The sequence below is a fragment of the Cebidichthys violaceus genome, unplaced genomic scaffold (assembly GCF_023349555.1).
Source record: "Cebidichthys violaceus isolate CVI_PGR_0920_01 unplaced genomic scaffold, fCebVio1.0.p SCAF_8, whole genome shotgun sequence".
NCBI lineage: Eukaryota > Metazoa > Chordata > Actinopteri > Perciformes > Stichaeidae > Cebidichthys > Cebidichthys violaceus.
In genome coordinates, this window is record NW_027176964.1 from 17279515 (window position 1) to 17307438 (window position 27924).

Consider the following 27924-nt stretch of genomic DNA (forward strand, 5'->3'; position numbering starts at 1 on the left):
GAAGGGGACGGAGGAGGAGAGATCGCAGCATGTGGCCTGAGAAAGATCAATTGAACTAAACAGAGGCGGGCCAAACGAGGAGTCGGTGCACTTAAGCTCGCCGGCTACAACATTATGTTCCAGGCGGTGCTCTATTAGGGGAAGGGGTATAAAAGAAAGGGCTTGCAGTTGGTATAACACAAGCATGTTTTTCCCTAAATAATGAACATGAATCTGCACCTGGTGCCATGTGGGGCAGCGGGTCGCCGACTGATGACATTGTGTGAAATCCGTGCATGAATCAAGTGCTCTGCTCTGTGACAGCTGGAGGCAGGAGGAGCCTCTGGGGAATTACATTTAGATAGATTTATGATCTCTGGTGCATCATATAGTGTGGATCCATGAGGGGCAAACAGAACTGGATGAATATAATTAGTTCTGCTTTTTGTACTGCCTGAAAATAGACGTTCTGGGTTGAACCCGTCTCCAGACATAACATGCAGCCAATGTTTTCTAAACTGGTGGTTTAACATAAATGCTCTCGGCACTCACATCAGTACCGGGTTTCACAGGGGGGGTTATTTGGGCCATGTTTCTGTGGGAAGCAAGCCAGCGGGCTTTGCTTTGACTCTGTAGTCGGCACACATCTCATCCCCGTAGGAGATCCGAGAGCCGATCTCAAAGAGTGTCAGCTGGTCGCTTTCACCGGTCCGCTATGCAGACTGGCTGCTAGAACAAGAGGAACAGGCGGCTTCGATGGAAAGGTTATAACATGTTTATAGACGGGTCAGCTGGCCCGAGTCGTTAAACGGGTTTGCTCCAAAAATAGTCTTTTCTGTCAGCTCATTATTTCAGTTTTTATGAGACACCATATGCTACGAGGACGGGTGTTGTAACACAGACCGCAACAAAAAGAAGGCGAGGAAGAATGACGTGACTTCAAACACAGCGAGTGTATGAACCACACCGGCTCTGTCCATGGTGCTGAAGAGAGCCGGTCACACACACTCGCTGCTGACACATATTACATAACTCTCTCTTTTATTGTGTCCATTTCTAGGAGAACGTTTATAATGTATATCATGTCATCGTGGTTATTTGGCATCATAATGTATAAATCTATCTTGTGTTAGAGTCTATTACTACTGATTTAGTATTTCACTTTCAAAGAATCAAAGAAGCAAAGGCTGAGACAGATCCTGAGTTTTAGTCTGTGTGGATGACGCTCATGGATTTACATGAATGAAACAGTTTGTATGTTTTGTAAGAGTCTCTCTGCCTGCATCTGTTGAAGCTTCACGCTTGGTTTCACGCTCTTGTTTCCCACAGATGACATCATCTGTGGTTGTTTTACTTCAGACAGCTCATCCAGACACTAACTGTGTATCAACACGGTAAACCGGCCTTCACTGCAGCATGAGCATATAGTCAGTAGGGCGGAGGGCCTTCATCCCAGCCTCTGTTACAGTCTATACTCCAGCATGCTGCACAATGGTGGAAGAAACACAAAGTCCCACATTAAACATGTTACTCCAGTAACGCTGTGAAAACACAAGTATCGAGGAATACTTCTCAAAGTGGTATATTGTTTAAGGTATTGTGAATATTTTGTATAAAACTACAGCTGTCAGATAAATGGGTAAAAGTCAAATATTCTGACATTTAGTAACGTAGAAGTATAAGGTGACATCAAATAAAGAAATGCTGAGGTAAGACCATGGTCACTGTTATGACTCGTGCTCTAAGAACCGTAACACCCTTGTGTTGTGTTGTGGAGTGAAATGCACCTTTAACGGGCAGTTATGCTTCACATACAGCTGATGTATCTGCTCCTCGGTGAGCCTCCTTCACTTGTGCAGTTGCGTCTCTCGCCTGCTGAGGTCCCTCTTGCTCCTCCACCGCTCGGGGTCCCCTGCCGTACACACACACACGCGCGCGCGCGCGCCAAACGCGCACACAAATGCGCACGCAAATGCACACGCGACACGCGCGCGCGCTTCAAACCCGGATGGATGACTTCACCGTTCTGCCTGGGTTTCCTTTATGATCCCGGGATCTCCCACTTCCCTCACCAGACATCAGCCAGCAACGCAGGCGAACACAGCTCTCTCCCTCTCTCTCGCGCTCACTCACTCACTCGCTCACTCACTCGCGCGCCGTCTCTCCCTACAGCCGCAACACATCCAGAGACCACAACGAGACCACAACAACAGCCGAACCTCACACCGTCCAAACCGAGTTCCGCTCAGACGGGATCCGAGCAGGAGAACAATAACAGCCGCTGCAGCTTGCACGACAAAGGGGGATCTGTATTGAGCACACGACGTCTCTGAGGAAAGGCGGTTGTCTGCTTCTGTGTTTACGCTGGTGATCCGTCTCCGTCGCGCCACAATGTCCGAGGTGCTGCCATACAACGAGGGGAAAATGAACGGCTACGGGGCAGACAGCGAGGTCAACCAGATGTCCTACAGCTGCGGACTGCAGGACACGAGCGCCTTTTTCTCTGCGTCGCAGGCGAAAAGACCCCCGAAGCTGGGACAGATCGGCAGAGCCAAGCGAGGTAAAGGACGGTTGACGGAAGGCGTGTTGTCTGTGACCGATTCATGCACAGAGTTATGTATGCGATAGAAAAATGGGCATTTTGGGACTCTTAATTGCAATTCACATCATTTCTTTTAATTCGCAGTGTTGTATCGAGAATACTAAACACAGTTTCGATATTTTAAAAAAAGGATAAATACTTGCGCACGTTTGTGGCTGTCGACCGCATTCAAAGTGTTTACATACATGCACGAGACGTGGTCGTCGCGTCAGGACACACCCCGTGCTGTTGCTCCGAACCGTAAGGATAACGCGCCTGGCTCGTCGCCATTATCGGGAATGACTTGTTTTGACCGAGTGCGCGTCCTCGAGGACGGGGACTCGCGATAGTGCTTTAGTTCATGAATTAATGTATTCACCTGCAGCCGTACTGCGCTCACGTTCCCTCTGCTCGCGTTGGTTATTTAGTGCGCCATGTCCACCACAGGCCCTACATAATCCAATGAAGCACAATGAGCTCACTTATATTATATATTATATTATAGACGTTATTTATCTCTGTCTTAATGGTCTCAATAACCCCCCCCCCCCCCTCTTCTCTCTCAACAGTGGTCATCGAGGACGACCGGATAGACGAGGTCCTGAAGGGGATGACGGACAAGTCTTCACCCGGCGTTTAAACGTGAGCGATGCCTTGCAGACTTTTTAATTTTGATCACCGATTTGAAGCACTTGTCGGCTGTGCATGTTCGAGGATTGCAGGAGAGAGAAAACGACGGCACGAAAGCGAGGATGGTGTGACTGACGGCAGGAGGGGGGGGGTGGGGGAGGGGGTGGGGGGGGTGGAGGATGGAGAAGGCTTAAGGAAGAGAGGTGTTGAAGAAAGGAGGTGAAGAAAGAGGAGGCGATAGGGAGACAGACTCTGGAAAAGACCAAGATTTATCACGGGATTGCTGGCAATTCTCCAAGCGAATCCCGATCTGAACTACTGCTGCGCGGCGCGACGCTGAGGCGGCGGACACCGCTCCACCTCCGCTGACTTTCACGATGGATGAACTTGTCATCACTTCACGACCATCTCCTTCTCCTTTTCCCAACAGCGCTGTAAGCAACACAATACTGCAACTGGAGGCTGATGCTGAATCCCAGCCCTATGTCAATACGTTGTACAGTACAGTAGGTAGGCTAAGCCCCCCCCCCCCCCCCCCCCCCCCCCCTCCTTTAGGCTTTGCTTTGTTGATCCGGTCAGCGGCGGTGCATTCAAGGGAGCTGTCCTTTCAGCACCGGTCCAATGCATTCCTGTTGCTGCTATCGCTTTTTTAAGAAGCAGACCAACCAAACTCTCAGCCTGCTTCATAGAGGAGACCCATTGTATGTAAAAACATATATTCGAGGATGGTGCAATGTGAATAGTTTCTGTAGTAGAAGCCCTGTTTGCTCTTGGCCTTTAAAAGAGCATTAGGCCACAGAATAAACCTGAACCACAGGCTACATTCTTCTTCTTCTTCTTCTTCTTCTTCTTCTTGCATTGCCCATCAGTGGTTAAAGGTGCGGCTTGGCACCTTCATGTAGCTGATTCACACCTGCACATATCTGTTTTCCTTCTATTCTTTTTGTTTTTTGGTATTTTTAACCGCTCCGATATCTACAGAGGCCAGCACAGATGTGGAGAATATAGTAAATGTTTTAAACAAGAAGTCATGAAATTGATGGGAAAAAAAAGAATTATTCTTTCCATAATTTGGGTATTTTAATTTTGCAAAAAATATTCGTCTTTTCGTCTTCTATGCGGTTTTTTTTTTTCTCCATCTATTTGCATGAACTTTCACTCCGGTGCCAATGTAGGTGCCACTACTCTTACCCTGGCACGCTTCTTTTTAACAAAAGTCATATTTGTATTTTTATATCTAAATATTTGTTATTTAAATTATATGCTAGTCTATCGTCTTACAGTTCATCAACAAAAATATTTCTACTTCAGAGAGGATATAGAGAATGAGACTGGGCGTCGTGGAGGCGGAGCTAAGATCTGGGTGGACTGGTCTCATTCTATATCGGAGGCCGGGCGTTTTTTAAAGACTAACTGAATGTGTCTGGGGTTTTTGCACACATCAATGTTAAACTATTATTAAGAAATCGTATACTGTGACTTGAGCTTCGTTGATGAATTTGTTAGAAAATGGCAGTTTTAGAGTATATTGCACTGTTTACGAGTATCCTCAGATAACGTGGTTATTTGACAGATTTTGGACATTACAGTTTTTGTTTTTTAATTTTGATTATTTTGTACCATTATTTTAAAGAAACTGGATATGGTTTGTCGTGCATGAAACCTTAATATTTTCAATAATGAAACATTGTTTTATGAAGCAAAAAAGCAACAAAAATGTCATGACATTCTAAGAATGAGTCATTGTATATTATGATGCCATTTTCACTGTATTTGGTGAACTAATAAATGGTGAAAGAACATGTAAATGTGATTCTTTGGTATGGCTTTTGTCCCAAAAACATTTTAATATGTTATGCCATTCAACGGAAGATGAGGCCCAAGAGGACCCACATCAGAGCGGTCCGGGCTTCTTCTGTGAATAAAGAGGGGAAAAGACAACGCAGAGCAGAACCCCTCAGCGCCGCGACACTTCTAAAAATAAAGACACATAAACTCTAAAACAACATGCATGTACTTCTAAAAATAAAGACACATAAACTCTAAAACAACATGCATGTACTTCTAAAAATAAAGACACATAAACTCTTAAACAACATGCATGTACTTCTAAAAATAAAGACACATAAACTCTTAAACAACATGCATGTACTTCTAAAAATAAAGACACATAAACTCTAAAACAACATGCATGTACTTCTAAAAATAAAGACACATAAACTCTTAAACAACATGCATGTACTTCTAAAAATAAAGACACATAAACTCTTAAACAACATGCATGTACTTCTAAAAATAAAGACACATAAACTCTAAAACAACATGCATGTACTTCTAAAAATAAAGACACATAAAGTCTTAAACAACATGCATGTACTTCTAAAAATAAAGACACATAAAGTCTTAAACAACATGCATGTACTTCTAAAAATAAAGACACATAAAGTCTTAAACAACATGCATGTACTTCTAAAAATAAAGACACATAAACTCTTAAACAACATGCATGTACTTTCTGCTTCAAAGAGCAGCATCTCATTTTATCGCAGCCTTTGGGGTCAGCAGCCGTGATCTCAGTACCATTAAATACCGATGGTTAATTAAAGAGCAGGGAAGGAGCAGCGATCCATCTGTTAGGCTGTTAAACAGCTCTGAGCCGGCCTACGATTCATTAGACCGCAGACCCCCGGGGGTCCACAACTGGCCACACCATCATCTTTTAAAGTCGACATGTGCAGCGTAGCTCTCGCACAAAAGGCTGCAATGACGGCGTGAACACCGGCACCAATCGTGCAAACGTGCCGCGGTCCATCACAACCGCCAGAAACGGGACATTTCAAACGTTTATTGCTTTTTGCTTGCTAGTTTCCACAATCTCTCTATTGCAAAACAAGTGTTATGAAGGTATGAAGTGATTCAGCTCGGAGCACGAACTCTGCAGCACATCCTGTACTTATTGGTCTCTGTGGCAACATATGAAGATCAGTATCACAGCAATGTGTTCTCCTATGTTCTCTGACACACACACACACACACACACACACACACACACACATCCACACGTGTGCATGTATCTTTTTATGTTTTGTCAAATCACAATATCAACAGATCTCAGGCGTACTCTGGAATACCGTACTTCACTGTTTATAACACCGTCAGCCAGGAAATCGTGTCAGTTGATATTCCCCGTTTTTTAAATTTTCCTGAAAATCATGCTGCAGATATTCAGTCTGTGAAGTTCATCGTTTGGAAGAGAACGTACGCTATCAGGACGGATCTATAAAGAGCTACATGTCACGACAACAATGCTGTAATGCTAATCCTTCAGGACACAGAGCTGCACTCTAATAACAGAACATCAACACCGCGTCATCGATGTAGCCGACCAGACTCCCATCAGAGGGATTATTGACCGTCCTGATGACATGAGCGCTGCACTGAATGAACACATAGTGCTATCGATCAGGGTGTTGCTGTGTGTGTGTGTGTGTGTGTGTGTGTGTCTGTCTGTCTACGGTCATGGACAATTACACTCTTCACAGTAATGGGCGGTCCTGGAAGGCCGGAACCGGACTGACACATTTGGGCAAATATTGAATTGCATCAGCTGCGCTCCATGCCTCTCTGCTGTCAGGAGTGTGACTGTGAAAGTGAATCAATCAAGTCCTTCTACCAATATGCTGCATCACTTCATCAATTCATCATTTCATCATTTCATCACTTCATCCTGTGTGAAACCCTAAAGAGATCAAAACCAGCAATGGAAGAATCCTACAAACAAGTATCGTCATCAAAATACACAAACAGGACTTTGCATTGGATGATCTATGATCTTATTACGACGAACCAAGCCAGAGTAAACAACAACAACAACAAAAGACAATCGTCCATATTGTTATCAGATGTCTGGACTCTGATGAAGACCGCTGTGAAGAGAGTTTAACCTCCTAAAATATCAATATCAGACGATACACATCTCAGGTTCAGCAGATCTAGATGGAGCAGATCTAGATGGAGCAGATCTAGATGAAGCAGATCTATATCATGCAGACAACACTAAGAATGCTCAAACATGCAGTTTTGCGTTCACACTGCTATGCTAGTTTAATTAGAGCAAGGAAACCTTATTCAGCTTTGGCTACAGACCTTTTATTTAGACCAATAATAAATAATAATAATAAATAAAATGCTCCAGAATTACCCTTTAAACTCATGAAGGACGTCTGACTTGAACATCCCAGGCAACAGCTAATGAGCCACTGCCCTCTGTCGACACGTGAGTTAAGTCATTGTTTTGCAACTCTCGGGGTCAGAGGTCGGCTGGCTGTGAGCCGAAGCTGTAGATGTAACCCGAGGTCGCCGAGGCTCCCGTGTTCTGGCCCGGCAGACGGGCCGGGAGTGCCGTAGACGTCTCCCCGGTGGACGGTCTCTGCGTGGACACGTGGAAGGACCGGACAGAAATACAAGCATGACAGACATATGGACGCTTGAGTGCAAAACAAAGACAGCGCTACGGCAGACGGCCGTAAATGTTAAGTGCCATTGTACCGCTGTCTCTCACGTACGTTCATGAACACACGCGGCTCAAAGCGCCTCTCGGCTGTAGGGTCAAACTGAGCGTGTGCAGTGAGAACAAAGAGCTTTGATCTGATTCCACTTTCGCCCCATCCTGAGCGGACGTCCATTAATATTCCTCCTCCAGTTACATAAGCCTGCCATACAATATATTATGCTATTATGCTGCCTGGAGAGAGATGGGCAGATGTACAGTGCTGTTTAAAGCAGTGGCAGTTCAAGTTCAAGTCCACAGCGCAGACTGAACGGCTGCTGACTCCCTCCATCTACGCTGGTCTGTAGCAACTTACTTCACAGCCTGTAAATCATAGCTCGGTCTTATGTTCATGCATTTGAGTTATAGAATCATTTTTGATTGGAAAGATCCTTAAAAAGGTGCCAAGATTGGAAGCATTTGTATTGCCTCTGAAGGGTCTCAACACGGCAACGGCTGCAGCTAACGGAGCTAACGGAGCTAACGGAGCTAACGGAGCTAACGATGAGAACAATAGAACACAAAGCTCACAGAGGGAACGGTGTGACCTGAGGGGGAACAGGAAGCTTCGAGACGCTGCGATCGTCTGTAACCGCCGTATGAGCGCAGAGCGGTGGCCTCCAGCTCGTCATTGGGGCACACTCACATGCACTCTCATGCACTCACATGCACCTTTGTTTCATCTTCCATGTAAGTTTGACTAACTTGGGGTTTGTTTTAAACCGGTACGCCCGTATTACTCGCACCATTAGACGTGTGTTTGTTTTAATATAATTTGCCGCATTCCCAGATATCAATAAATAACTTTGTCAGGACCACAGAATGAGGCCCATGGTTGTAGGAAACAGGAACGTCCCTTGAAGAGTCACAGAGGATGCGTTGAGTGTAGCTGCAGTGAGCACAGAGTAACACACCGTGAGGCAGAGAAGACCCACAGATGTTTGGTTAGACCTTTGGAGTTGCATGAGACCTCACATAACACCCACACACCAAAGCACTCAGGGCCAATCGATGCAGACTGAGAGGGCAGGGTGCTGGTGCTGGTGGTGGTGCTGGTGCTGGTGGTGGTGAGATAAGTGACTGAGAGTAAGAGAGAGACAGAACGACAGAGGGAGAAAGGCGTTGAGCATGCAGTAGATTAGTGTTGTTGCTGCCCTTGGGCAACAGAGCATGGAGGACAATTAGCAGCAGGAGAGAAAAATTCTGGCTCCACTATTTCTCACACACACAAATACGCAGCGCTCTGTATTAAATCATAGCCTAAGACACCTGGATGACTCAGGTGATCAGCTGTAAAGAAACAAAAGATTCTGCAAATAAGAGGAAACGCGCTGTGCTACAGAGGAACCCATGACTCAGCCTCTCCTGCGTGAGGCCGGCCTCATGCTCTGTGGTTATGCAACTAAAGTCCAGTCGACTTAAATCTCTCCGTCTCTGCCAGTCTGACTACGGGAGCTGGAAAACTATATTCTATATGTTAAAGTGGGGAAAACTGGAACACTCGTACTGTGAGGGAAAGTCCAGCAGATAAAAGGAACCTGGTCTCCATCATGTGTTTCATGTCCCAGTGCTGCAGCCCTAAGTCTCTAGTGTCGTTACAAAACCTGCTGGCTCTTGCAGGACTCTCCTGTTCAGGCAGTCGGGGCATTGGACCCAAATGTCACCATGGAAACCAGATAATAGACCATGCAAGGATCTGGCGGGGGGGGTCGATACAGAGTGGGGGAGATTGAGACCGCCGCCGTCTGACGGAGATACATTTCAACGTGTGAAGCAGTGTGTGTGTGTGTGTGTGTGTGTGTGTGTGTGTGTGTGTGTGTGGATAACGAGATAATATACGATCGCGAGAGTCAGCTGAGCGCAGTGATGTCACAGCACTGTTTACTTTAAATCTCCTCACAGCATAAAAGACACAGAGATGAAAACATTTGAAAAACGTTAATATTCATGTTATTGCAGGGTTGAGATTAAAAAAACGCAGTAACTGAAGGGGGAGGAGTTTAGAGAACAGCTACTTACACGACAACTGGGCTAACTCTGCCTGCCGAGGAAGATCATGGGATGTGATCAAAAGCTCCAGAACAGCGTACCTTACCGAGCAGAGAGTCATGGAACGAAAGAAGAGCCGTCTGAAAAATCATGCACCTTTTTTTTTCCCCCCTCAAGTCTTAAAAATAGGCAGTAATTAGATCTCAGTGGAGAATTAAAAATAAATGATTTCTACTTTATCAATGTGGTCTCCCCCCCCCTCCAGTCACCAGCCTTCCTGCCTGTCTGCATGCCCGTCTCCGTCTCTCTCTCTCTCTCTCTCTCTCTCTCTCTCTCTCTCTCTCTCTCTCTCTCTCAGGTCTAAATTTAAGCAGCAGAGAGCACAGGACCCGAGACTCAGCTCGTGTTTCCTCAACAAGTAACAGGCAGGGCGGGCCGCTACCAGTCCTCCACACGTCTCCGTGAGACGCGTCTGTTTGGGATCTAAAGCAGACGTGGTCCAGATGCAGAAGAACAACCCAGACGGGGAGGAATCGACCGACACATAAATAGACGTCGACGGAGCAGTGCTGCTGTCTAGACCTGGCGGTAGAGACGCAGACACCGTGGAGTCTGGCTGATGTTTTGGACAGAGATGGGATGTAACATTGTTGTTTTTCAAAGTTTCTATTATGACACATGACAGAAACACGATGAGTCATCGTTAAACATGAGCACAGTAATCACAAGCTGAATGAATGACCAATAGCATCATGTAAATAGTCTCAAACATGATTATCATTGCTACAAATGTAACAACTCCACATTATGGTGAATTCACTACATTGATTTGTATATTTGGCCACTATTCGCTATATAGAAAACGATATATAACGTATAGACATATAGAACCAGGTGGTGCATAGTGTAAATCACAGATACCGATAGGAACATCTGTGCCCAACATTAAAAATACTCAGCAGTTCATTCTTATAAAAGGACATAACTGTGAGAAATCTGCGGTCAGGAAGGCCGTCTCTGTTGTATGTGTGACCGTGGAGAGTCAACGCATTCCTAGCAATCAATACGAAACAGGAAGTCTTCCTCATCTTTCGTTTGCGTTGCGACAACCGTGGCAGGCGGGGACTCGGGGGCCTCCAGTAGCCGTTTCTCTAGAGCTGCATCCTCTGGGCTTAGCTCCTCCCCCGTGGTCATCACGTACACAAAGTACTCAAAGCCTTCTCCGTAGCCGTACTTCTTAATCGACCAGTCGTACTCCGTGCGAGCATAGAGGCGTTTCCTGAAGAGGGGCGAGGCGAAGGTTATAGAGACGAATCGTCCTCCAGGCTTCAGGCAGCGTCTCACCTGGAGGAAGGATGAAGAAAGAGGAGAGGAAGAGCATCAGAAGACCTGCCAACAAGACCCACACACTCATTGTAGGCGTTTCATCTTGTGTGGAAGACGCAATCTGTCCCTGAAGTCGGTATCCCTCCACTCAGGCACATGGCACTGCGCCGCTGTTAGCCAGAGCACATGTGAAGCATGGAGGTGTTCAGTGATGTTCAGTGATGTTCAGTGATGTTCAGTGATGTTCAGTGATGTTCAGCCATGCGGTCTGATAACGCAGCGTGACGGTCCCTCTATATGAATAACTCTTGTTCTGGGTCCATCGACACTCCGGCGTGTTGATCCTTCGTGTGAGACGCACGTGTGCTTCAGGACACAGTAAGCTTCACACACACACACACACACACACACACACACACACACACACAGAGAGCATGTGAACATGGACACAAACACATGCATGCAGAGACACACTGAGTTCGGCTCAGGCAGGAAGTTTCTCCAGAGACTGAAGTGTGTGTGGAAGAGAGGGAACAAACATGTAGACTGGGTCACCACACCGTCACATGATCGTGGAGGATAACAAGGTTCTGTGACCAGTGATGGATTAAGCTTCTATTAGCTTCAGTGGCACCGTTTGAAAATATGAAGTAAATGAGTCCTCAACACTATTAGCATGGCAACACAACTGTTGTATTCAAGAGTTTTCACCTTGAGGACTAGGCGGTCTTGACTTGGGACTAGGTGGTCTTGACTGGGGACTAGGTGGTCTTGACTGGGGACTAGGTGGTCTTGACTTGGGACTAGGTGGTCTTGACTGGGGACTAGGTGGTCTTGACTTGGGACTAGGTGGTCTTGACTTAGGACTAGGTGGTCTTGACTTGGGACTAGGTGGTCTTGATTTGGGACTAGGTGGTCTTGACTTGGGACTAGGTGGTCTTGATTTGGGACTAGGTGGTCTTGACTTGGGACTAGGTGGTCTTGACTGGGGACTAGGTGGTCTTGACTTGGGACTAGGTGGTCTTGACTTGGGACTAGGTGGTCTTGACTGGGGACTAGGTGGTCTTGACTGGGGACTAGGTGGTCTTGACTTGGGACTAGGTGGTCTTGACTTGGGACTAGGTGGTCTTGACTTGGGACTAGGTGGTCTTGATTTGGGACTAGGTGGTCTTGACTTGAGACTAGGTGGGCTTGACTTGGGACTAGGTGGTCTTGACTGGGGACTAGGTGGTCTTGACTGGGGACTAGGTGGTCTTGACTTGGGACTAGGTGGTCTTGACTTAGGACTAGGTGGTCTTGACTTGGGACTAGGTGGTCTTGATTTGGGACTAGGTGGTCTTGACTTGGGACTAGGTGGTCTTGATTTGGGACTAGGTGGTCTTGACTTGGGACTAGGTGGTCTTGACTGGGGACTAGGTGGTCTTGACTTGGGACTAGGTGGTCTTGACTTGGGACTAGGTGGTCTTGACTGGGGACTAGGTGGTCTTGACTTGGGACTAGGTGGTCTTGACTGGGGACTAGGTGGTCTTGACTTGGGACTAGGTGGTCTTGACTTAGGACTAGGTGGTCTTGACTTGGGACTAGGTGGTCTTGACTTGGGACTAGGTGGTCTTGATTTGGGACTAGGTGGTCTTGACTTGAGACTAGGTGGGCTTGACTTGGGACTAGGTGGTCTTGATTTGGGACTAGGTGGTCTTGACTTGGGACTAGGTGGTCTTGATTTGGGACTAGGTGGTCTTGACTTGGGACTAGGTGGACTTGACTTGGGACTAGGTGGTCTTGATTTAGGACTAGGTGGTCTTGACTTGGGACTAGGTGGTCTTGATTTAGGACTAAGTGGTCTTGACTTGAGACTAAGTGGTCTTGACTTGGGACTTGAGTCTTGCAAAACCTTTTGCTAAATCCAGTGCACTTATGGAACGCTTTAGACCATCTAAAAAGTCAAACGTGAAAGTCGTGTACACGTTTAATACGAGTTATGACAACTGAACTATCTCCATTATAACTGTGTAAAATCCATCTACAGATGAAGATCAGTGACATACGGCTGAAAGCTCTGAAAGTCGCTGGTAGGTGAACCTCGATATGAGCTAATAATTCACGAGGCCGTTGTGCTTCAGACTGTAGATAAAGTGTGTCTTTGCTTGGTCTCAGGGGACGGCTGAGCTTTGAAGGCAGAGGAACTAGCGTGAAGAAGCTCACGTGTGGCTTTGGCCCGGTAACGTCCTGCAGGACGGGGTGGTTGTGGTCTATAGAGCCCCCCATGAACACGTGCATGCTGCTCTTCTCACATGAGATTCATCTCCACCAGCAAGCAGCCCGAACATGAATTATTCACTCTCCACTGTGACACGGAGGAAAAACTAGAGGAAGGGTGGAGGGGTCGTTGAACACGGGATGAAATGAGTAACACAATGCAGGGTGATCTGCATCAGGACAGAGCCTGACAAAAACATGGCAGAGAGTTGACAGAATTAAAAAATGAAGCCGTGACAATCACAGAAAAATCGCACAGTACATACGTGTGCTATGAAACTACAAATATGCTCAGTAGACCTGCAGAGATGAGGATCTTCTTTCACCCTTCCGATGAGCACATCTTTCACTTTTCCCCTTAAAAACACATCATGACGGTTTCCTCTGAAGAACACGTGAGCTTGATGGAACTACGCAAAAAAAGTCAAAGTACAGCACAGGCGGAGTCGTTGAAGTGCATCACCCTGACCTCACCCTTCAGCCATTATGCATGACTCTGGGATGTATGGGTGCACACTGCCGTGTAACTCCAGAGCCTGATGTCACCGCCGGTCGGAGGACCGACGTCACTGCAACCCAAGACGAGGCCGAACCACAGCAAGCAGCTCGGCCACAACCGACGCGGCTGGTGAGCCGGAGGACGCCTCGGACACCAACCTCTGATATCTAAGGACGTTTTAAACAAGCTGTCACTACATCAATGTCTGACCGAGATTCTCACGCTCAAGTGCGTGGTGAGTCACACTCAAACACATCCTGCATGAACAGCAGCACGCGTACTACGACAGCAGCGCTGTGCAAATCCTCCACCCACGGATCAGAAGCGGCGGCGTTACCGCGATGAAGGATCGACAGCGGCAGGTTTGTCCAGAAGCGTTGATCTTAAATGTGCTTAATGCAGAGTCTCTGACTGAAGCGACAGGCGGAGGAAGAATGGAGTGAGGAAGCAGCGTCCCAAAACTCTGAGTCACTTTTCAAAATCCACTCTCAGTCCGACATCTGTAAGCTGATCCTAAGTGGGCCACAGGGCTTCTCTGTTAGCGCCCATCACACTCCACTGAGACCATTCCTCAGCACACACACACACACACACACACACACACACACACACACACACAACGTGATTTACTCAAACACACACACATTGCATCACGGCCTCTCCTGAATTATTCAGTGTGGTGGAGGGAGCTGGTGTCTGAGTGACACGACCCGCCTTGAGAGCGCCGCAACAAAGAGGAAACATGAGATCCGGAGTTCAGATCCCCATGAAGAACTCCAGGTGATCCCGCTGACATTTTGAAATGCTCAACACTATTGTAATATCAATCAGTGATACCTTTGATGCTGGCTAATATTCAGCTTGTTGGTGTCGTGTTATCAGAACGTTGTCTAGTCTTTCTGTGATAACGCCATTAAGAGTTAAGAAGTAAGTCTTTGTACAAATGAACTTGTCCAAACCTTTGAAATATTAACTTCGTACGCGTCAGCCTGACCTTTTCGGCAATACTTGATGAGAAGAGAAGTCGTCGATCCAATAAGAAAGACACTTCTCCGTGTCCTCAAGTCCTCCTGTTCATCGCTTTGTCTTCCTGCTCACACTGGACAGCAACAATAATGTTCATCTCCTCTTTGAGCTGAGGGTCACTGTGCATGAGATAACTGGTACCTCACTCTGTGACGTCACTCTGCAGGAGCTTCAGTGATAGGTAACCTGGGTTCACATGAGGTTGAGAAGGTTTGAGGCTCCTGAGGCAGTGAGCGCACACCGAGTCTTTCGAGTTCTCCTGCGTCAACACAACCCGACGTCCCACCGGCTGTAAACCACGGCCGTCGTCTCTTTTCTTCAACTCAATTTGCTTTCAAAGACCAAGAGATGAGGTTAAAAAAATGAGCAAACTAGAAGGAGGACCATGAGTTCAGACTTCTCTGGTCAAAGGATCGGAGGATACTTTCATATTTCTCTTTGTTTGAAATGAGTTCAACCTGCCGGAGACGACTCTAGACAATCAATCACATGCTGAGTGGCTAACAGGGACTACTCAGAGAGGAAGTCCCACGTTATAGTATTAAATGTGGGACAGGATGAAGAGATACAGAGGAATGGTGTTATTGGAGGTACTGAGCGCCTCAGTGACTCTGGTCCATTTCACCTCCTGGTCAGGGTCCAGTGTGTAGTCCGCTATGCTTCTCGATCAATGCACAATAACTCACATTATATTATATATATATATATTATAGACACGACGACCATCTCAACAGACACTAAAAACATCTTTCAGTTCAGAAAGTGTTTCATCCAAAACGTGGGAGAATCTAGAAAGTTATTATTGTTCTGTTATTGTTTTGTTATTCTAAACCACCGATGGAGGCTGTAGTGTGGGGGTGATTAGTGAGAGGCAAGCAGAGGTACACGTGTGTGTGTGTGTGTGTGTGTGTGTGTGCACCCACCTCCCTGTGGGTGGGGCAGAGCTGATCAGTGGGTAGAGACAACAACAGAGTGCTATCGCCGGTCAGCAGACCCGTATGGGCCTCTGCCTACTGTCTCCTTTAGACACACACACACACACACACACACACACACACACACACACACACACACACACTCAGCCCTTAAACATGCACGCAAGAACAAATACTTGAACTGGGGCAGAGAGGAGGAGGAGGAGGAGGGGTACTTTTTATTTAGGTCATATTGTCATAGTTTACAGATTCCCTCCCATCTTCTCTACGGGTGTTTGCTGGTCTCATGTAGACCCCCTCGCTGCAGGTAGACCCCCTCGCTGCAGCCCCTCCCTGTGAAGTAACGTCCATTTGAAATCAACCGCTGCTCTTCCTTTCACTTTCACCTCACGCAGACACTGCAGACATGTGGATGGCAAAAATGTGTAAATGTCTCGAGGAACCGGAGAAACACCGAGGGAGGAGGGGTGAGAGAACGAGGTCTCCCAACAAAGCAGGTCTGCTCTTCTGCTCTTCCCTCCAGTTGTGCAACAGCCTTGCTCTGCTTCCTTCATCCTTCCATCCCTATTTCATCCCTTATTGTCTCTCCTTCCTCCTGCCTCCAAGAGCCAAATGTGCAACCGCTATAAGGCACCATCTGCCCCGGAGAAGCCGGTATGAAGCCGCCTGAGCGAGTGGGCTGCTGCTGCACAGGCAAAGCGTCTTCTTCTGCAACATGTTTCAAAAATAATACACCTTTTAAAAAGATAATAGCAGATTTTCTAAGTCTAGGCGCTCCATATGCACGAGAGCAAACCAACATAATGAACATGCATACTTGTGATCACACGTATTCCTGTATACAGACTCACTGGAGGACTCGCAGTACTGAGAGATGGATTCCCTCTCTAGCCTCCTCTATTCTGCCCGCCCACCTCTACCCCCCTAAAGTTCCTCTGTGCCCCCCTCCTGTCCTCCCCTCTCCTCCCCCAGCTCACACCCCACCACATAGACCCGTTATACATCAAAGAGCTCTTCTATTCTCTCCCTTAACTCTCTCAGGAAAAAAAAGCTGACGTTGATTGAAGAAGCACCTTTCTAGGCTCGATGCCTCCTTGAACGTTTGCTCTGATATAAATCAGTTTGTGTGGGAAGACGACAACATCCCGGCTCTCCGGTAGGCGCGTCCCTCCCCGCTCGCAGCCTCACGTCGTCATGGAGACAAAAGTTTAGCGCCGGTCACGGTAACGTATATGTAGGTCACCTCTCACAACAGAAACACCAGGCGGCAGAGCGGTGAAACCCACCACCGTGTGTGTGTGTGTGTGTGTGTGTGTGTGTGTGTGTGTGTGTGTGTGTGTGTGTGTGGACCCCCGTCTAACCGACCAGCATCTTGGCATTCAGCTGCCACATTCTCCCCTCGTGGTAATCTGCCATGCCAAGCTGAAATGAAAGCCTCCCTTTCTCCTTCGTCTGTGCCTTCTTTTATCTCTCCTTCCCTCTGAATCTCTCCCACTCCCTCTCACTCCCTCCTCACCCTCTCCTGCTTTCCCTCTCCATCAGGGGACCAGAGAGAGGTTGGCTTTAATTACTGAATTTCTTTTCACACCGGCGGAGAAAGACAGAGACACACTTCAGACACCCACGTCCGCCCACTGCCACGCTCCCAGCATCCTTGCACTGCTTTTAAATGTCTAAACTCACAAACCTGTGTGTGTGTGTGTGTGTGTGTGTGTGTGTGTGTGTGTGTGTGTGTGTGTGTGTGTGTGTGTGTGAGTAAAAACTTTCCTCATCCACGGACACTACTTGATAGCAGTCACAGATAGAAAAGCAGCATTTCATGACATTGAATTAAGCAACATTTGCTGTTCTCGGCTCAGTATGACGAAGAAACGATGCAGACTTTGTGAAACACTGTTCACTGGATGTGGAGCCACAGAGTTGTGTAATTCATAAATTCATAAATTCATCTGCCGTTCAGAACAGCTTTTTTTCAAAAACCGTGAAACCGCAGAGAAACTGAAGCGAAACGTGAGCAGCTGGTACAGTGACACGATTGGCTTCGACTGCAGGGAGAGTGAAAGGAGAGAGGGTGTTCCCCTCCTCCTGCTGGCTCCCTCTGCGCCTCCTCCGTCTCCTCCGTCTCCTCCGTCTCTAAATCAAACGCTACCTTTTAAAGCCCAGGACACTTATTACACTTATCCAGCCCTCGCTTGCACTTATATGTAATTATCCATTAAGTTCTTGTGGGTAGACTAGCATCAGCAGCGGCTGGCTAATTAGTTTATTGCAGCCGTTCTCTGTTTAGCAACACTTGCCGCTAACAACTTACACCGCAGCTAATGTTGTGCTACTTTGTACGATTAGTTTTTTAGCCGTAAACTGACAATGCATGTTTAACTGCTTGGACAGAAATTAAAAAAAGTCAAATCCATACAGAGAGATTCAAGAGTCAAAACACAAACAGCCACTTCAACAACATCTGCAAGCTCGGCGAGGCAGAGATGCGGCGTTTGGCAGCAGCTGGAGACGGAGAGGGAGACGGATGCAGGAAGGGAAGAAGCAGAGGAGGAAGGGAAGACAAATGGGCCAGTGTGTCTGGCTGCTGAAGGGGTCTCCCGTGGGACGGGACAGCCGGGTGGAGGTTCCAGAAGCACACTAACACAGTCCCGTCCGGTCAATGGGCCTTCAGCGCTAAAACCGAAACCAACAAAATGTTACACAACACAAAGCTGACACCTGAAACACAGAGGAAGCTCTGAACACTGCCCTGGGGGAAGCGCAGCAAAGCAGCGTAGTCAGGGCTGAACCCCTTCACTGAGTCACTGCCTTCCATTGTGTCCCTCTGTGACTCTGACCCTACTGGAGACCTCTCAGGGACTCATCCCACCCACCACAAAGCCAAAGTGGGTCTCCTCTGCTCTCCCTCACTAATAAACAACAAAACTAATCTAGCGCCCGATCATCAATGGAGAGGCACACATTCCCTCCTGAGTGCAGCGAGTAAGTTGTCTTTCCTTGTGTCTCAGTCTCCCCCTGAAGAGGTACGAGAGAGAGAGAGAGAGAGAGAGAGAGAGAGAGAGAGAGGGAGCAGAGGTTCCCTCAAGGCCCGCTGAGGGAAACCAATTCATTTGAGCCGGCGCTTGTCGGACAAAATAACAGTAACGGGTCAATTTATCACGATTGGTTTAGAGGACACTGGTGCATTTACTGTGTCCTTCGCCGGTTCACATACAGCACTGATACACTTTGGTGTGTGGTCCGGTCCGGCTCCTCCGGCTCCTCCGGCTCCTCCGGCTCCTCCTGCTCCTCAGAGCCACGGTGGTTTTCTGGTGTCAGTGTGTTTGCCGTGTGCTAGTCGTGCATAATAACAGTGAAACTATTTACTGAGTGACTGTGGAGCGAATCAGAGGTAGAAACACACGTTCTGTACAGCACTGCTGCAGACGTGGGCGGGCCAGTTTCCATAACAACCTGACAAAAAAAAAGAGGAAGATATAAAAAAAAAAAAAAAATAAACAAACTTCTGCTAATTTATTCTTGAAGTTTGGGTGCAAAAAAAAAAAAAAAGGCAAGGCTGCTCATTTATTTGTGATTTTGATATACATAACATATCACTGCAGCCTCAGGTGATCGTTCATAAACTAAGTTTGTTACATTTTAAAGAATACGTTTTAGGGATACTTGTCAAAGCTGACGGCTGTGTGAACGAGACACAAGGAGCCAATTAGAGTCAAAGGCTGCAAGCTTTCCATTGGTCAGCATGGAGTCCCTCCTGGACTTACCGTACAGATGACTGTTTGTATTCTGTTCTCGGTCAAATATCAATGTTTCAACAGTGCTTGATGACACACTGTTCATCCTAAACTACACCGGTGTCGATCAAGGTGGCCGTTTGTGTTTAATGTCACAAACACTGCAGACTCCACGGATGGTTTCCACAACTCCAGCACGTTTCATTTTTAACGCCGCGTGTGCAGATCAAAGGAAAGCACTGATTGTCTGGAGGGACTCAGAACCTTAACGCACAGCAGCAGCAGCAGCAGCAGCAGCAGCAGCGATGTGAAGCATGCATGGGGGGGCAAGAGGGGCTAAGACAACCAGTCACAGGTTTGATCCACTGAAGGGTTCATCTCTCAGTCAATGAAAGCTGTTGAAGCACAGACACGTGACAGAACGCGTCTCCTGACTGCCGGCCTGTTCGATAAGGAGTCTTAGAGTCGCCCCCCCCCCCCCTTTATCCGGGTAACACTTCAATTAACGTCCAACTCTGTGCCGACGCGCGGTAAGACGGCGCTCCTTGTCCTCTCCGGTCACACTGGCAAAATTATAAAAGCAGCGCTCGCTCCTCACACAGAACCGGGCCGAGACTCATTAAACACGAGACCATCAAACTGCTCTTTAACTGCGCTCCTACTGGCTCATTATACGGCAAGCGCTGGAGCCTTCGCAGTCGGGCAGTCAGAGCTGCAGACTCGAGGGAAACAAGCGAAGGGTTGGAGCCCAGTGTAGTGTGACTGTACTGTGAGCGGGGGGGGGGAGGGGGAGGGGGAGGAGGAACTGGATCCACATTAAAGTGAGGAGCACAGAGCATGCAGACCATACGCTATACAAAGAGACGCATTCTTTACTGGACACCTCCATCAACTTATTTCATTATCATTTATATTGGTGCAGAGTAGAGAACAACATGGAGGTGTGTGTAAGTCTCAGCAGAGCTCCTCCCACTCAGTGTAATCAAAGACATCCGGGTGGGTTTTCCTCACGCTCAACTGATGAATATCAAAATCTGCCCAAAGTCAGACCACAACACACTCACCTCCACGCCAATGCAATAACTCCATTTAATGAATAAAACAATTAAAAAGCTACTCTCTGTCAAACAAAGCTGTTGAAGCAAAGCGTACTTTCCTGGCGTCCGTCCGCCTCGACGTACGCAGCATTTACCGGACGTTGGAAGGTTCCAAAAGAGACTCTGGTGACTCTCCTGGAAACACGAAACCAACGGCACAGCGGTCTGGACCGCCGCTGCTCAGCCGCACCTTGTTGGCGTCACTAAATGCAGCAGGAAGTACATTGATCTCACGCGATCAAGACGGATGAAATGGAAGTGAAGCGTTGAGCGGTGCTGGGATGCCCCGCGCTGATTGACGGTGTTCCTCTACCTCCGCCCGGTTGGACTGGGCTCCCGCAGTGACTGGAGGAGTTGATGTTGAAGTGACTGGAGTGGGACTGAGTCACCGCCAACGAGGCTTTAATACATATTTAACAGCCGGAGGAAGGAATTCCCTGTCTGTTTGTGCTGCAGCATCAGGACCAATATACAGTAGTACACGACCAAACTAACAATGACCGAAACACAGAGCTTACAGTGTGAACACACACACACACACACACACACACACACACACACACACACACACACACACACACACACACACACAGTGCAGTGCTTAAATCTCTTCCACAGGACTCTGCAGCGTAGAGGAAGCCGCTGGTGAACGCAGTCTTGTATCCTCACATGCTAAAACAACAGCAACCCACATGCTGAGAGGCACTAGACACTGAAGACGCACCTGAGGCCCAAAACACAGACATTTGGATTTAGACGACAACTCATGCAGCACAGACGTAACTCTGTACCGCAGTCACTGCGCCTTTATTGTTGGATTATAAATAAATCTCTTGTTTTCTGTCCTTAAACAAGGACGACCTCGATGTGTGACAGTGAGTGCTCTCTCTCCACAGCTGTGCCATTGAACCACACACTTCAGCATTCTAAGATACATTTTTGATAACTTATGTAACTTTGTAAACTCTCTAGTCCTCTCTAGAACAAAACTGTGATCTGTATTCTAGTAAGTGGAGAACTTCTCTTAACTTCCAGCTCCTCTGGACTTGAGAGGATCCATGTGAGCATGTGTGGCACAGTGATGAACCGGACTACGTAGATCTAGGACCTAATGGTCAGTAGTCATGGAAAGTATACAAACGTGACGTATATGATGTAAGTAGCATGTCTCTGATACGCCTTTAGTATAATTGACTGCATATCTTCACCGTTGCATGTTAGCCTGATTTCTATGGACAGTAATGACAAACAACATGAAGAGTGCTTCTCCCACAGCTAATCCCAAAGGGGACCGAACAAACCCCTTTGCATCTCGCCACCGGCATCAAAGCTGGAGAGAGTAACGCTGCACATCAAAGCTCGAGACTGAAAAAAAATAAATCCATCAGCAGCCTACAAACCGAGCGCCTGAAAATGCCTCGAAAAAACTGGAATCCACCTCATTCCATGTCACCGTTTCTGGCCCATCCAGCAAGCAAACCACAACAAAGCAGCCACCGCTCCCTGAGCTGCTTTGTCCAACCTTAAAATGTCACATTCAATTTAACAGACACTCAGTAGTGCCGAGCACCGCTGAACTGTTGTTTTGGAGCTCTTTCTGTGGCAGCAGTGGGTCCCGTAGGCACAACGTGCAGCTCGTAGCAGCGTCTCTTCACGGGCCTCAAACCGGGCCTGGACCGAGGTCCCCTCCACCCTCACACCCTCCACCCTCACACCCTCCACCCTCACACCCTCACACCCTCCACTGCTTCGACTGGGGAAAAGAGCGTTAAACTCCCCGTGCTATACGAGCTTTAATGTGCAGCCGCCTCGTTTTTTTGCGTGATAACTGCAACTAAACACTCGGGTAGCAGCAGAGAGCCGACGCCACCTCAGCAGCAGGCGTCACGCGGCGTCTCCATCACACCTTCCGTTTGTTTGTGCTCCGCTCCTCCGTCTGTCTCCGTCTCATCGAGGACTGGATGAGCGACTTGGATTCGAGAAGCTGTGATTGTTTTGTGAAAATTCAACGCGGCCCCAGGCTGTTGTTTTTCATAATTAAATATTGGAGCAATAATCTGGCTACAAACAAAACAAAACAAAAAAAAAAACAACCCACAGCAGACAGAGACGGACACACGGCCGGGCTGTACTTTTAATATCCATACTGTACATGTTGTCAAAGTGAGCACATACAGTGGGTCCAATGTGGAGACACTCTGCAGCACAGAGCCGGTCCTCCCTTTGTCTACCAAACGCCCCGCTGTTATCTCTTTCCTCCCGTCTATTTCTAAATCTAAAGCGACATAAAAACCAAGTCCAATTTTGTGCTTTTTTTTCTGTATAATTGCATCATTTGGCAAGCGGTGCAGTTATTTCGAGCCCTTGGATGTCTCTCTATAAACACTCCGCAGAGGCTCACAGAGAGACATGCAACTGAGGACTTTATAGGAAGAGAGGAAGAGAGGAAGAGAGAGAGAAAGAGAGAAAGAGAGGAAGAGAGAAAGAGAGAGAGGAAGAGAGAGAGGAAGAGAGAGAGAGAAATATCACAGGTTATAGATGGACACGTTGGAAATCTGCAAGTGGGTCAGCATGTCATTTGATTTGACGCATTGGACAGATGTCAGGTGAACACAATGGATTCAATTGTTTCAATTATTATTATTCTGTCACTCATTAATATGATAAGGATTTCTCTGTAGGTGTAAAATGCAACATCAAACCCGCAGTTTCCCCTCGGTTTCGCTGAACAGAAGGCGGACTAACTTTCCCTTTCCGAGCAACCTCTCGGCCGGCGACGGCACGACGGAAAGCGCTGCGCTGTCACCTAGTTTCCATGGTAACCTGTTGCTATGGAAACTAGGCCCCGGCACAGACTCGGGAGTCGGGCGGCGGAGAGGCAGAGGGAGGTGAGGATGGAGAAGGGGGGAGAGGAGAGGAGAGAGAGAAAACAAAATAGGATAGAAAGTGAAGAGTGGAGAGGCTCAAATGAGAGAATTCATCCAAAAGAACTCGCTGGAGTCTCCAGAACCTCAACATCTCCATCTCTGCTGACCAGGACCGGCTGCTTGATTACTCACATGTTTGGGGATTGGAGCGATAGTGAACCTGATTCTACATCAGTGAAAGGAGGAAGAACTCATTTACATTCATCTCACTCGTCCTGTTGGCCTCATACAGCAAACATTACATAACCACTGTGATGGCTGATGGCTGCACTACAGCCAAACACAGAGCTACTCTCTCTCTCTCTCTCTCTCTCTCTCTCTGTCTCTCTCTCTCTCTCTCTCTCTCTCTCTCTCTCTCTCTCTCTCTCTCTCTCTCTCTCTCTCTCTCTCTGTGTGTCTCTCTCTCTCTCTCTCTCTCTCTCTCTCTCTCTCTCTCTCTCTCATAAGATAAACAGATAAACCGGTTGAGGGTCTAGGCGAGGCTTAGTTTAGGTATTGGCTAAGTGTTCCCGTTATGCATGTAGTGCTGATGATTTATGGTCAACAGAGTCACTGTCGGAAGTTCTATAAATCACCTTTTCAAGATAACAGCAATGGACCACGTAGCAACAGACTCAACCACAAGTGATACGAGTGAAGAGAGGCTTCATGTGTTTGTTCCTGAGAAGATAACAAGTAAGCAGCGCAAACATGAGCAGATGTTTCCCAGAAATTACAGAGCGACCGGCCTTTGGACTGCATTTGATTTCCCGTAACGTCTTCCCGCTCACACGCCCCCCCATCTCCATCCAGCGCTCTAATCTCTCCCCAGCTGAAGTTGGACTGCAGCCTGCTGAGTTAGTCTATTTAACCGCTCTCACACAGAGAGTCTTGCAGCACGTTGTGTACAGTCAGTGACAGACAATATGGGCAGCAACTGGCAGGGAGCACCAGAGGACAGACGGACACACACACACACACACACACACACACACACACACACACACACACACACACACTTATTCACTCAATCGCTCTTACAAGCTGCACCGGGGAGTTCAGTCGGACCTTTTACGTTACGGCTGTGACACAAACACAAAGTGTGTGGAATGTAAATAAAGCTGAAAGCAAACGTGTGTAAACCTTATAATTAAGATGCACATTTCACGATACTGGACAACATCCCTTCAGGAGCGCTGACGGGGGACGGGAACAGAGATCAAAGAGAACTCCTGATGGTCAAACCCAGAGAGGAAGAGAGATGAGGCTGTTGCCTCCGGCGTTACGACTTCTTTAGACGACCGGATAAAAAGGTTTGCAGTGACTTCAGTCTGACGACGCTGAAGGAGGCGATTTAATTAACTGATTGGGAGAATTACATAACTCCACTTGTGTCCAATGAAACATAAAACTACCGCCTGAAAGAAACAGCAAGCCAAAGCTCGATTGATGGTGAACGGCAGACATTAGGACACGTCTTGGACTTGATTTACACATGTTTTCATGGCTTCACTCTGTCAGTAAACACAAACCAGAATGTCATTTTTATTTATTTTAATACACAATATTGTGTGTGCGATGTCTGCCAAAAAGCCCGCAGACAGCTGCTGGCAGCTACTGTGTTGCGGATGCATAAGTCACTGTCAGATAGTCTCGCTTCCTCCAGCATGGGAGGTGTCACTTAAATAAATGTATAATTATCGAGAGGTTGTCAAAAAGCAGTTCGGTGTGACGCCGCGCAAAGAAAGATGCAGATGAATCTGTCTACAAATCTGGAGCTGTGACACCGGAGGACACGGCGTCTGTATGCTGAAACACACGCATGGCGTTTTGAATGCGAGGAGGTGTACGCACGTGTGTGCGTGTCCTCGGCTCCAGCGGCCAGCTGTTCAGCGGTGGGTTCCCTGCACATCTGGCAGCGCTGGCCTGAAGGGGAGAGGACGTCCAGCACACAGCGGTGATGAGAGGGATGGGAAGAAGAGGAGATCAGATTAAAGACGAAAGGTGGTGCAGAAGGCTTGGAAGATTATGGAGATATATATATATATATATATATAAATATATATATATATATATATATATATATATATATATAAATATATATATATATAAATATATATATATATATAAATATATATATATATATATATATATTTATATATATATATATATATATTTATATATATATATATATATATATATATATATATATTTATATAAATAGATGTTTTTGAAAGGGGGGGTTTAGTAAAAGACATTGTAGCAGCATTCATGTCAACTGGAAGATTGGATTTGAGTATAAAGAATTGTACTTTGTGACTTTGTGTTGTGGGATTGTTTGCATTGATGTTCTGTAGTTCTTTACTCTTCTGTTCTACGTATGTTTCCCGTTGTCCGTTGTTCCTTCTTCTTCTAGCATGTGGAATATGACAGAGCTAACTACGGCAAAAGTGCTGACTGTGTTTACTTAAAGGGTTGCCGGGGGGACGCTCACATGCACAAACAGCACGGCTACGTCAGCGCAGCAAGGAGAGGCTCTGAGGACGACACACGGCTCAGTTAGACGTGACGCCGCTACGTCTTCACAAAGCTAATGGTTGTTTGCTGCGATGTCAATGCTCTGAATCCAGTACATCGCACCTTTAATACAGCAACCACCCTCCGGGTCCAGAGGAACACAAACTGAATTTAAATCTGTAGAAAGTGATCAGAGAGGACTCCAGAGCTGACGATCGGCGAGTCACATGATCTGTTCGTACCTGCAGGAAACCAGAGGCTCAAACCTCAGGAGTCTTTCCCCCGCTTCAACCACTCCTTTAAGCAGCTGATACATCAGTCGTCTGCTCCGATCAATTAGCTCAAAAGTGAGGAGGTCATTTTGGTCACTTTGAGATGGAACCGGCATAATCTCGTGTGGATCTCTGCCAGCAAAGGATGAGTCTGTTTCTTACGAGTCTTCTGTGGGACCGGAGGACGGGCAGATAGAAGATCACGAGGACGAGCCATCGACCCGAGCCAGCTCTCAGTGGACGGAGGAAGGTTCGGGGAGGAGAGAGAGAGAGAGAGAGAGAGAGAGAGAGAGAGAGAGAGAGAGAGAGAGAGGAGAGAAAATGACCCGACTGTAGACGTGATTGACTTGCTGCGTGGCGAAAAGGCCGTTTTCACAGTTGGCCGGGTCCTCTCTCTCCATCCAGAAGAAGATCCATGCTAACGCGCAGACGCACAAACAAACAGCTGCTTTCTCATCCATGCACGATGACGCCTCTCGTATATCGGATTCCCCAGATATCCAAACACACATGCAATGTAAAGGAAAGGTGTGTGGTCGAGCTCCGTTACGTCAGACTGACGTCTTCCTCCCCGTTGCTCACACCGCTCTCTCATGAACATGAGGCTGCATGTTTGCATGATTCCTTCATCTTTTCATGAGCAACACAAAGACAGAATCCACGCTAAACAGAGCCAGCCTCCTAAACTCTCCTCAATCTGAATATTAACTTTCAACAGGAGAGCGACTCAGCGAACACACAGCGTGTCAGTCGAGCCTCCTCTTCCTCCCTCCCTCCGCTCCGACTATGAAAGGCCTTAATGAGGGAAAAGTGTCCGTATCGATTCTGCTGCATTCTAACGCTCTGTGATCGAAGAACAAAAGAGGAACGATACGGAGGCAGCGAGGGAGAGGAAGGCTGCATCCTAGAGAAGAAGATCCAGACACACACACACTGTATGAGTAATACAGCGCTGGTGTTTGACTGCCCGGCTGTAAAGTAGAAATGTGCACGTCTACAGCATGTGTGCCGCTGTTTCTAACCCTTTAAAGGAGTCCTATAGAAGGCCGGCTCACACCAACAACAGAGATGCAGAACTTTGTAACAGCGCTGCAATAGTTAGCACCTCTAGGAAGCATGCACTGTTAACGGGTCTATTTAAGCAGAAGAACAACATCTGAGAGTCACTACTCTCACGTTAGCCAGCAGCCAGTTAGCTTAGCTTTGCACAAAAGACTGGAAACATGAGGATACAGCGAGCCTGGCTCTGTCCAGAGCACCTCTCATAAACACATTGATGAATCTAAAGAATGAAACAAAAAGAGACTCAGGTTCAACAACGTTGACTATGTCTTGTATGACAAAACAGGTTGTAACAAATATCTACTTTTACATAATTGATAGTGTAAAATAATATCCAGTTCACAATCAGTTCAAAAGAACACTTTGAGGAAACGCCGTGTGGTGCTGATGAAGGGGTTCTTCAACTGAGAGGGACGTTCAGAGGTAGAGAACCACTTCAGTACACGGACTGACTCACAATGATATGGTCTAACAAGCTCAGTGCAGTCACACACACACACACACACACACACACACACACACACACACACACACACACACACACACACACTCACACTCCTGGGAGA

General features: G+C 47.2%; 2 protein-coding genes across 2 annotated transcripts in view; one reads left to right on the plus strand and one right to left on the minus strand.

The window, feature by feature from the left end:
- Positions 1–1986: 1986 nt before the first annotated feature.
- Positions 1987–4998, plus strand: camk2n1a (calcium/calmodulin-dependent protein kinase II inhibitor 1a). The gene is made up of 2 exons (XM_068701857.1): positions 1987–2539; positions 3130–4998. The coding sequence occupies exons 1-2, from the start codon at positions 2371–2373 to the stop codon at positions 3198–3200; spliced, it is 240 nt and encodes a 79-aa protein (XP_068557958.1). The 5' UTR covers positions 1987–2370; the 3' UTR covers positions 3201–4998.
- A 4428-nt stretch (positions 4999–9426) lies between these two features.
- ece2a (endothelin converting enzyme 2a) overlaps positions 9427–27924 on the minus strand; it is a 53041-nt gene continuing 34543 nt past the window's right edge. The window contains exon 4 of the mRNA XM_068701848.1: positions 9427–11072. Coding sequence (XP_068557949.1) covers positions 10782–11072 — 291 coding nt within the window. The 3' untranslated portion in view covers positions 9427–10781. The remainder of the gene's footprint in view (positions 11073–27924) is intronic.